The 11,878-nt window shown below is 36.2% G+C and overlaps 3 protein-coding genes across 3 annotated transcripts; all 3 read left to right on the top strand.

Moving 5' to 3' along the window:
* Positions 1-1,242: 1,242 nt before the first annotated feature.
* CBG12165 lies at positions 1,243-3,295 on the top strand (the record flags this gene model as incomplete). The annotated part of the gene is made up of 5 exons (XM_002636193.2): positions 1,243-1,280; positions 1,329-1,452; positions 1,498-1,725; positions 2,219-2,961; positions 3,052-3,295. The coding sequence occupies 5 exons, from the start codon at positions 1,243-1,245 to the stop codon at positions 3,293-3,295; spliced, it is 1,377 nt and encodes a 458-aa protein (XP_002636239.2).
* A 2,541-nt stretch (positions 3,296-5,836) lies between these two features.
* Positions 5,837-9,305, top strand: CBG12164 (the record flags this gene model as incomplete). Its single annotated transcript, XM_045237048.1, has 10 exons — positions 5,837-5,862; positions 6,536-6,659; positions 6,894-7,015; positions 7,315-7,420; positions 7,488-7,829; positions 8,190-8,398; positions 8,449-8,529; positions 8,579-8,689; positions 9,014-9,167; positions 9,207-9,305. The coding sequence occupies 10 exons, from the start codon at positions 5,837-5,839 to the stop codon at positions 9,303-9,305; spliced, it is 1,374 nt and encodes a 457-aa protein (XP_045094780.1).
* Positions 9,306-9,542: 237 nt separating this feature from the next.
* On the top strand, positions 9,543-10,983 carry CBG12163 (the record flags this gene model as incomplete). The annotated part of the gene is made up of 3 exons (XM_045237046.1): positions 9,543-9,624; positions 10,249-10,399; positions 10,800-10,983. The coding sequence occupies 3 exons, from the start codon at positions 9,543-9,545 to the stop codon at positions 10,981-10,983; spliced, it is 417 nt and encodes a 138-aa protein (XP_045094779.1).
* Between the last annotated feature and the right edge of the window lie 895 nt (positions 10,984-11,878).

The following is an 11,878-nucleotide window of genomic DNA, read 5'->3' as shown; positions in this document are numbered from 1 at the left end:
CCAGACTTGGAAAATCACAAAAGTTTCGAATAGAAAATCTTTTTTTTTGAAATAGGTCAAATTAAAACAAAATTTTAGTCCCTGATCTTTGTAATGTTTTCACAAGATGAACAATTTTCAACTAATTCGATGGCAAAAAAAACGAAAAAATTGATTCTCGATTTCGGAATTTCCGTATAATCGAATCAAAAATTTATAGGCTTTTTTGGTTGTTTTGGCTAGTCGATGACCTCAAAAAATCCACTTATGATTGAAGGATGGGAGATTGAAAAGTTGGTGTTCATTTGATGAAAAAAAAACTGAAAATCAGAGATTTCTATTGTTTTTTGTTTGAAATTCTGAGATTCTGAGATTTAGAGATTCTGAGATTCCGAGATTCTGAGATTCTGAGATTTTGAGATTCTGAGATTCTGAGTTCCTAGAAATCAAAGATTCTGAGATTTTGAGATTCTGAGATTCCGAGATTCTGAGATTCTGAGATTTTGAGATTCTGAGATTCTGAGTTCCTAGAAATCAAAGATTCCGAGATTCTGAGATTCCGAGATTCTGAGATTCTGAGATTCTGAGATTCTGAGATCCTGAGATTCTGAGATTCTAGAATTCTGAAATTTTGACGTTTGAATTTCGAAAAACTTAAAAACCTGAAATTTCGGACCTCACATCTACTATTCTGCGATTCCAAGAAAAAATCTTAGAATCAGTGATTCTGGGAAATTCGGAGTTTCTGAAAAACTAAATAATCTTAAGAATTTTATTTTAGTTTTAAAAAGTTTCCCTTCACAAAAAAACGACTCCTCAAAAAACTGATTATGATTTTTGATCACCAAAAAATTCTTCTGTTCCCAAAAATGCAAATTAGAAACCTTCTCATTTTTCTGGTTCAATCCTCTTAGACACTAAATGTTCGATCTTCCTCTATGAAACAAAAAAACTAGAAACACAAACTAAACATGAAAAAAATTATGTAAAACTTTCGAATTTTCTCTCGAATCACATTTTTTCCACATTTCCGCCATAGATCATTTCATCCCAACCCATTTTGTTGGCGTATTTAGTCGTTGAGTTCCACTCATTCTTTGCTTCTTTTCCCCAAGAAACCGTTTAGGCTCCGCCCCCAAAAAATTAGAAAGCGCGCGTCTTGGAGAAGTGGGCGGAGTCGACCACATAGATCATAGACATTGGTACAAATAGCCGATAATTTTTTGAGAAATTTCAGAACTCCAAGTTTCCCAAAAAAGAAAGATGTCCGCTGACACTAAGCCATGGGGAAATTATTATCGGTAAGTTTTTCTTAAACTTTTTTTCTAAATCTCAAAATAAAATTTCAGAGTCATCGTTGTGCTCGTTGGCTTCCTGTGTCTCACATCGATTTGTTCCAACTACATCATCATAAATTTCACCTTCATCTGCATGAAAAACGACATGTCAAACGCGATTCCAGATAGCAATGGAGTATGATATTACTGTAATTTTAAGAGAAAAATTGCGAATTTTCAGACGCTAAAAAGCATTTACGACTATTCCAGCGGTGAAAAGAAGTGGATTTTGTGGGCGGTGGCATTGGGAACCATGATCGGAACACTTCCAATCAACGTTCTTTATGTCAAATTTGGAGCTCGTTTCCCATTTTTCCTCGCTGGTCTCACCTCGATCATCTCAACAGCATTAATCCCATGGGCAGCCGGATTCAATTATTGGATCTTGATTTTGCTTAGATTCATTCAGGTTTGTGATTTTGGGCCTAGAAAAGCCAAATGCATACTTGCACTTCGGGCTCAATTATCTCAATGTGATAGTTATTCAAAAACTGCAAACTATAAAAATGTAGGTGATAATATGAAAGGCATTTTATCAGTTGACAGGTTTTTTGGTAGCTCTAGTGGATTATGAGATATGCGTTCTTTAAAAATTGAAACGTGTAGAAATGCATCTTGAGAGACGAAGACAAGCAGACTTTCTAGCTTCTCTGCGTCTCTTCTGAAAAATGCTGGCTTCATCTCAGCGATCGTTCAAGCTAGCAAACCTTGTAGAATTTCACGCGTTTTCGCGTTCTTTTTTGTTATTTGAGAACTTGCTCAGTTCAAAAACGATCCCGCAAGGTTTTCAGAGAGATGCAGACAAGCATACGCTGCACTGCGTTTATCCTGTTCAAAGCTAGGTTAATTACAACATCTATCAAAGCTAGCGAATTCCATAAGCTGAAATATACAATTTCCAGGGTCTCGCCTATTCCGCCGACTTCGCCGCCATCGGTCTCATCACTGTTCGCTGGGCACCTCTCACCGAAACCGCCACCTTCATCGCTGTCATGACCTCATTCACAGGCATCTCGTCAACTGCTACCAACTCCGTGACAGGTGTCATCTGCGAAAGCTCACTCGGATGGAAATGGTCGTATTACCTTCACGCCGCCGTCGGATTGTTCCTCTTCTGCCTTTGGTACATCGTATATATCGATCATCCACAGGACACCAAACGAGTCTCCTGCAAAGAATTGAGCAAAATCGAAAAGTCCAAATCTGCAGCCCATCTTGATAAGAGTACCGATGTTCCATATGGCAAACTTCTAACCAGCCCAGTCATCTGGTGTGTCTGGCTCAACGCCTTCTTCGAAATGTCAGCTGTGATTGTGTGCTCTACCTACATGCCAATCTATTTCCACGAAGTTCTCGGATTTGGAGTCACTGAAACCGGATTCTGGGTTGCTTTGGTTCTCTTCATCTGGCTTCCTGTCCGATGGGTATCTGCTGTCATGAGTGACAAAATGACTTGCGTCGGAGAGCGAGCTAAAATGCTCATGTTCAATACTGTAGCTGTCGGAGGTACTGGAGTATTTTTCGCTGTTATTGGATTCATCCCAGCTGAGAACAAGTACTGGTCGGTGGCTGCGTTCACTATGACCATGTGCTGTGTTGGTGTCAATTCTGGAGGTTTCTACAAGTGTGGTGTTCTTCATGCCCGGTAAGTATCTAGGTTGTGAATCTAAGCAGGGATCGCTTTCTGAGATTTTTCGAAACTTCTTTAGGCCATTTTTTATTTCTCTTATTCCAGTCAATACGCCCACGTCGTCATCGCTGCTATCCAATGGACCAAATGCGTGGCTCTTTTCTCGGCTCCAGCCATGGTTGCCCTCTTCGTCACCACCGAATCAGTCCGCACCCAATGGATCGGTGTCTATCTGGTTTTCGGAGGACTCATGCAAATTACAAATCTCCTTTCCTACTGTATCTTCACCGACAAACCAGCTTCGTGGACCAACAGCGATGAGAAGCCAGTGGCTGTGTCCAAAGCCTAAAAAACAAATTTGAAATGCTTTAATTTCATTGTCCAGACTACAACCTGTTCGAGTTGATCAGTCACAAAAATTATGTAAATATCTAGAGAACATATCACACTGTTGCTTTTCTTTTCCCTGTATTATATGATTTACATACATTTGCCCTTTGCGCACCTCTCACGTGTACATTTTTCCACTTCCCGCTGAAACAAGAATATAAAATGGTTTTGATTTTTTTTTCCTGTTGCTTTTTTTTGGCAAAACTGACTAGAAGATTTAATAATACTTCAGAATTATAGAATTTCAGGTTTTAAAGTCTTAGAATCTCAAAGTCTTGGACTCTCAGAATCCTAAAATCTCAAAATACTGTAACCTCTGAATTTTTAAATCTCAGAATATTGGAATCTCAGTTTTCTCGGAGCCTCAAAATCCCAGAGTATCTATTATTTATAATTTCCAGGATCTCATAATCTAAAAATCTAAGAATCGGAGAATTTCAGAATCTCGGAATCTCCGAATCTCAGAACTTCAGAACTTTAGAATCTCAGAATCTCAGAATCTCATATTTTCAGAATCTTAGAATCTCAGATACTTAGAATCTCAGAATCTCAGAATCTCTGAATCTCAAAATATCAGAATCTCAGAATTTTTGAATTTTTGAATCTCAAAACTTCAGAATCTCAGAATCTCAGAATCCCAGAATCTTAGAACCTCAGGATCTCAGAATCTCAAAATCCCAGAATCTCTGAATCTCAGAATCTCAGTACTTCAGAACTTTAGAATCTCAGAATCTCAGAATCTCATATTTTCAGAATCTCAGAATCTCAGATACTTAGAATCTCAGAATCTCAGAATCTCTGAATCTCAAAATATCAGAATCTCAGAATTTTTGAATTTTTGAATCTCAAAACTTCAGAATCTCAGAATCTCAGAATCCCAGAATCTTAGAACCTCAGGATCTCAAAATCTCAAAATCCCAGAATCTCTGAATCTCAGAATCTCAGAATCTCAGGACCTCAGTATCCCAAGATTTCAAAATTTTTAATTCCAGCTTTCTATAGATTTCTGAAATTCTAATTTTCTTTTATTTTGTAGTTTGCAGTTTTCCAGACCGAAGATCTTGGCTAATTATTTTCACATGACATTTCTTTTGAATTTTGAGTTTCCTGTTTTTTTTCTGTCATTGCTCATTTTTAATTTGCATACACCCACGTGCAGGATGGAGATCCAGTTTTTAATTCCTGTAGTACCAAGCTTATAAACTTCTCAAAATTCTAAAGCTTTTTTGTAGCTTTCCATTTTTCTAATCTTCAACCTTCCCAATCTCATTTTCTATTTCTTTTTTCTCATTATTCTTATTTGGACCTTTCATTCCCGTGGGGTCCCCCGCTTATTAGATCAAATTTCAATAATCTAGGATGATCAAGTTTCATTATTTCTGAGATTTTTGGTCAATTTTAGGGTTTCCCATTTTTTGAGAGTTTCTTTTTTTAGGTCCCCTTTCTGTATGGTACTTTTTTTGTTAAGTTTCCACTATTTTCTATTGTCTTTATTTTCTGGGATCCTCGTTTCTTTATTTAAGGGCCCATATTTTAAAAAAAAACACTATTTTAAGATGCTCATTTTCAGAGTTTTCTTATTTTCAGTGTCCTTCATTCTTAAGAGGTTCCTTTTTTTGGTTCCTATTTTCATAGGGGTATGTTGGCTTGAATTTCTTGGAACCCTTGAAGTCTATACAATCTGGAATTATATACTGTTAATCCAAGATTCTGAAGTTCTCATATTCTTAAATATCAGATTATCGTATTCTCTAAAAATTGGAGGTTTCCAATTTTCGCACATTTTTTGAAATTTGGGGGGGGGGGGGCGGCCCGGGGTTTGTACAGACGCTGATTTTTTTAAAACTTTTTTCAAGTTTTTTTTCAAAATATTAAACAAAAACGACCTATTTTTGACAACTTTCTACTTTGTTAATTTTGTTAAATAATGTAACCTTTTTTGTTTTTTATTTCAAAAAATTTACCCAATTTTTTATTAGAAATTTTTCAACTGTGGTAGGTACCCGCCCGGCCGGCCTTTTGTTACTATGCTGAAAATAGTTATGCAAATCAATCAAGCTTTAAAATTATTTCTGAAATTCTTAAAATTTTGAAAATTCGGAAATTTTGAAATATTGAAGCAAAGATGAGCAATAACAGAAAAAAACAGGAAGCTCAAAATTCAAAAGAAATACCATGAAATTCTGAAATTCTAAAAATTCTGTTTCAAAAGACACAACATATTTTCAACATCATCAACCACTACAAAATGTTTCTCCTTATCTTTTTGTTTTTCAAATTTTCTACCCTATCCGATTCACCCACTTGATACCAACGTGTCACAATGTAATGTTCTTCGTGCGCATCACATGTGAAGCAAGGGATCACTCCGTTCATAATCCAATTGTCTTATCAATTTTTCTTTTTTCATCGGTCAAAAAATTTCTCTCATCTAGTTTTAACCTGTTTTAATGAACCTTGTTGAACCCAAAAACCGTCTTCAGACACACCGGAATCAACAATGTCTCTTTGGGGAAATTACTACAGGTAAAAAGGGAAAAGGGGGACCGAAAATATTTCAGAATCAAAATTGGCAAAATACCACACACGACAACAACATAGCTTTTGAAAATACTGAACACAAAATTCGGCAATTTATAAACTTCGTATGAAAGCAAAATTACAAGTTTCAATTCCGATTCTTTAGAGCAATTTTTGAAAAAAAACTGAAATTTAAACTTTTTCCGTTTACTGAATATTTTGAAAACCACGACTGGATATCCTTGAAATTTCTAAATTTTTAAATTTCGGAAATCCGCTTTTTTGAATTCCTGGATTTCAGAATTCCTGTTTTTCTGGATTTTTGAATTTCTGAATTCTCGAAACTTCTAGATTTTTCAAATCATTGATTATACAAGAATTATCAATTTTCGGAAGATAATAAAGATATAAAACGGAATTTCTGAATTTCCCAACATTCAGAAAAATAGAAGTTATGAATTTTGAAAATTTCTCAAATTTTTGAAAATCCGGGAATTCCAAAATTTCAAATAGAATTTTCAATATAAAATGAATGCCTTAAGTTTCCAAGAGTTTAGGAAAATCTCGGATTTCAACACTCCCTGAAAGTTCAATAAATCCTCGAATACTTGGAATTTCGAAAATTATTTTTAAAAAATGAAATTTCAGTAAAGCAAAAATAGCATCAAAAAACTTTCAGATTGTTAGTGATAGCTGTTGGATTTTTATGCTTGGCATCTGTCTGTTCCAATTATATTGTCATTAATTTCACCTTCATCTGCATGAAAAATGACTATACCGAGAGTTATCTGGACAAAAATGGGGTAGGTTTTGAGATATAGGATATTGGACGGTTTTTAAAAATTGAATTGGACAAAAAATGAAAATTTTAACCTCTAAACGTAGGTAAGAAAGATTTGCAACCGTTTTGGCAGCTTTTCAGTTCTAGAACTTCCAAAGTACATGATTACAGTACTAAATCAGAGATGAACGAAATCCTTTTCATATCAGAACTTGCCTACGTGATTTTTCTCTATCAAAAATCTCGATATTTATAGACAATTCGAAGTGTTTATGACTACACCAGCGGAGAGAAAAAATGGATTATGTGGGCGGTGGCGGCTGGAACAATTATCGGAACGATTCCGATTAATTTGTTGTATGTTAAATACGGAGCAAGGTGAGACATTTGAAAATAGTCAACTTTGAAGTCCTCCAGAATCTTTGAATTTGTCTGAAAATTCCAGGGTGCACTAAACAAAAACTTTGTTTTTGTAATGGGAAACTTTTTTGAAATTTATAATCTGAAACTTACAGATCTTCTCAGGACTTCAAAGCTGACTAACCGCCCATGAAAAAGTTAAAAGATGATTTTTTTCATATTTGAAAAATTCAGGCCCTGCCCCGGCGGAATCATGGTTTTCCCATTTGAAAAACTATTTTTTGAATTACAGTCATTTTTTAGAATTTTGGTTTCAGATATCCATTTCTAGTCGCTGGTATTGTTTCTTGCATTTCCACTGCATTTGTACCTTTTGCTGCTCGTGCCAATTTTTTTATTTTAATCCTTCTGAGATTTTTGCAAGTGAGTTATTTTTAGAAAATAAATAGTTTTTTGATTCATATGAAAACTGTATAAACAAAAATTTCAGGGTCTCGCCTATTCCGCCGATTTTGCAGCCATCGGTTTGATGACTGTTCGATGGGCTCCATTATCTGAAACTGCTACATTCGTGGCAATTTTAACCGCATTCACTGGAATCTCTTCTGTTGTCACAAATTCCTTCACTGGCATAATTTGTGAGAGCTCTCTTGGCTGGAAATATGCATTTTATCTTCATGCGGCTGTTGGAATTCTACTCTTTGTTATATGGACAATCGTCTATATTGATCATCCCGAAGACACTAAAAGGGTCTCTCAAAAAGAATTAGGACATATTCAGAAAAATAAATCTGACGCACATTTGGATAGAAATACCAGTGTTCCGTATAGGGTGAGTTTTTCAGAAACCTGCGAATTCAGAACATTCGAGAACTCTGAAAGTTTAGAAGCTTCGAAATACTTAAACTTTGTAAAACCCAAAATACGGATATTCAAAAATTCTGAACTTGAAAGTTCAATGATCAAGAAGTTCAGGAAATCAGAAATTCCGGAATACCACAAATTCAGAAATTCGAAGATACATAAATTCAGAAAGTTTAAAAAGAAGACATTAGAAATAACCATAAAACCCCACAGAGTTTGAAAAATTTGATACATTTTAGTAAAAAATTCAGAAATGCAAAGATACAAAAATTTCTAGAAAGTTGGAGAAAATACAAAAGTTCCAAAAAATTCCAAAATTTAATTTCAGAAAATCTTGACCAGTCCAGTAATCCTTTGTGTCTGGGTGAATGCGTTTTTCGAAATGTCCGCTGTTATCATGTTCTCCTCTTTTATGCCAATTTATTTCCACGAAGTTCTAAAATTCGGGATCACTGAAACCGGATTTTACGTTGCTCTTGTCTTGTTCTCCTACATGCCAATTCGATTAGTGGCTGCACTTTTTAGCGATAAATTTACGTAAGCTAGAATTTTTTCAAAATCGAATTTCTAGATTTTTCTTGTTACAGTATGATTTCTGAAAAGCTGAAAATCATGATTTTCAACACGTTTGCCGTTGGTGGATCTGGATTCTTTTTCGCTTGTATTGGGTATTTTGGGATTATTTTTCAGATTTTTCATAAATCTGAAAATTTTCAGCTTCATCCCAGCTGAGCACAAAATGATTTCGCTGTCATTTTTTATTCTGACCATGTGCTGTATTGGTGTCAATTCAGGAGGATTTTATAAATGTGGAGTTTTGCATGCTCGGTAAGATTGAATCTAACATGGCCTAAGTTGTGTTTTCTAGGTAACTTTCAATGGCCCAGAAATCGCCGGATATTGACCTAGTGTGTTTTTGGCATGGTGGCCTAACTTTTCGCAAGTTGGGTATTTCTAGGCCACCTAAAAATTACCTGTAATTAGTCTGAAATTCAACTGGTGTGTGTCCTAGTTCATTTTAACACGGTGGCCTAATTTTTGAGTTTTTAAGACCAGAATCTAGCATGGGCTAGAAATGGTGAAATTTAGACTACCCGATCCGCTATGGTGGCCTGAAAAATTCTTCTATCAAAAGTTAGGCCAAGTTTTCAGCCAATTCGCCCATGTGGTCATCGCCGCTATCCAATGGATGAAATGTCTTGCTCTGTTCTCTGCACCAGCCCTAGTCGCCATTTTTGTCTCAGATGAATCGAATCGTCTACAATGGCTCTGGGTGCATTTGGTGCTCGGCGGTCTTATGATTATTGTAAATTCGCTCTTTTAACAAAATTCAAAGTTTTTTCAGACCAACTTCGTTTCATACTTCATTTTCACTGATGAACCAGCCGAGTGGACAAATAGTGAAGTGTTTATTAAAATGGAGACAACAAAATCGGATTGTTAAAAATAAAAAAAATTTCAAAACTTCTCATATGTATTTTTGTAATAAAATTTATTTTGTTAAATGGATCTTCTCACAGAAACAGTTTTCTTTTTCCTATATTTATTACACTTGTTGCAAAACGATCCGATTGCGATCAACAATCCAAGGAATAAAAAAACAGGATGTTATCAATAAGTGTGAAGTTTATGTTCTGATAAGCCATTGTTCTCGGATGATTACTGTCTAACAAAACATTCAATGTTTCTTCTCACTGCTAACGTTCTTCTTATCATTTTAGGATATGTGGATGCGTGTGTTCCTACGCAAAACGTGGTTCATAGTAAGTACATTAGTTTCAGACTTCGAATTGGAATTGTATTTATTGATCGTTGTGTTCGGGTTCAAAATGTTTAAGCCATTTATCATTTATAATATCGTCTGGTGGCCGCAGTTTTTGGTTGGGGCACTTCATAGGTTGAGTAGGATTGGACTTCTGATATAGATAGGGATCTTCTCACAGAAAATATAGATAGCGGCTCTAGTAATTCTAGTAATTCTGATATAGATAGCGGCTCTAGTAATTTCTGGGTAGCTGAGCTTGTTTTCGAAAGGACGGCCGGTTTGGTCCACGACAACCTACCCACGGCCCAGGCCCTTGTGTCTGACTGCTTTGCTGGTGACTGCCGTTCTGTTCAGTCCGATTCCTTATTTCAGCCTCAGCCACCACAATTCAAGAGCAAATCCGTCTGCTAGAAGCTGGTGTCCCACTTGTGCTCACACCACAAGAGCAAGCGGCTATAGCCGCGTTCCTTGCTACGTCAGTAGCCACTACAACAACAACAACAGAGTCAACAACGACAACTACTGAATTAACTACTACTACTACAACAGTCACCACAACCACAACGACACCTTACCGTATCTTGTGTATCCCTAAAGCATGTAAATCTTGTAACACTTACAGCATGTTCTGCATGCGCACCAATCTACGATGCGACGTGTCAAGGAGAAAACCTACCCAGTTCATCAATGTACTGCTTGACGGATGATGAAGTTCCGGTAACTTACACCCGCGGCTTTTGCTCAACACCTTGTCTTTCTCCAGATGCTTGCATGTAAGAATTTTTGGTTTTTAATTGCCTCATACTGCCGTAAAACCTGTATTAGAAGGCCCTTCTAATTGAAGTGTCCCCTAGAGACTTCACAAAAAATAAGTGCTCCCTCTATTTGAACTGCTCTTTGCAAGCCTATTGAAAACCGGCTGAAAACTTCAAACTCCCTGTTATAATTGTTTTTGTTTCGCTATAAAAATTGTTAATGGGTGTTAAGTAAAAAAAAACCAACAAAAAAAAACGATGTCCCTTTAACAGCAGTGCTCACAGATCCCACGAAAAATACAAGTGCATCATCTAATTGAAGAATCATTCATATAAATGTGCCCTTCTAGAGACCTCCCGAAAAATGGGAGGGCCGGCCCTTCTAATACAGGTTTTACGGTAATTGTTAATTCAACAGGTTATCATTGGATTGTCCGTCGGGAACCGCTGCTAGAATAGATAGTGGATCAGGAGATATGAACGGTAATTCGGATGGCTCTGCAACATTTCTTTATTGCGATGAGGGTACAGGCAGCTGGAACGCGATTATTGATGGAAGTACAACCAGTCCCATACTGAAGGTTGCATGCAGATATCCATAGTGTCAAAAAATTATTTTTGAATAAACTGATAATTACAACTTCCACAACATCATTTTATAAACATGGATTTTCCAGTCAGCATCATCAAAATAATCAAACCTCCAGCAAAAAAGAGGCTTCGGATAAGCTTTAGAAAAAAGTGGAATGCTCAATTATTTACTCATGATGGATCAAAAAAAATTCTTGGGCTCTCAGCTATCCTCATGGTGGTCCCTCCTCTACTGATTCATCGCGGATGACTCGTGTGGTTCGTGGCGGTACAGTTACTGGTGGTCTTGTTGGTGGCGGCGGGCTTGGTTTTCCGGTTGGTTTTCTAGTTATTGGTTCTTTGTTTCTCAATATTCCTTCGTTTTAACACCAATTTCCGTTTTTTTTCCCCAATTTTTCTCAATTTTCGTGGTAAATGAAATTTTTCTAATTTCTTTTCATAATTTTCTAGATCATTGATTGAAGGAAACAATCACAAATTAGCAATTTACCACCGAAATTCGAAAATCTCAAAAATCCCAAAATGAGCTATTCCAAAATGAGCTATTTTCTCTCGAAAATTGTTCGAACAGGCAATAAAACATTGCAAAAATTAAATTAATTTTTTTTCGATTAATTACCACGAAAATTTGACTGGTCGCAAAACTACGAAAACCCTTGGAAACTTGAAAGTGAAGTTTTGGTTTTTTGAATTTTCGAATTCAACATTTTAAAATTTCGGAGAATTGCATAAAGTGAAAGAATTTCGAAATTAAACAATAATTCTAATTGTAAGAGTCAAAAAAAGGTTTCCCAAAAAAAGGAAATATGAAAGCCTCATAGGGTAGCTCGTCGTAAAATTCGGGGGGTACAATGATTCGGGGGTACAAGGGGGTACAACTGATTTAGGGGTACAAAATTGGTGATT

This window comes from Caenorhabditis briggsae, assembly GCF_000004555.2.
Source record: "Caenorhabditis briggsae complete genome, chrV, whole genome shotgun sequence".
NCBI lineage: Eukaryota > Metazoa > Nematoda > Chromadorea > Rhabditida > Rhabditidae > Caenorhabditis > Caenorhabditis briggsae.
This window is presented reverse-complemented; position numbering and strand designations above follow the sequence as displayed.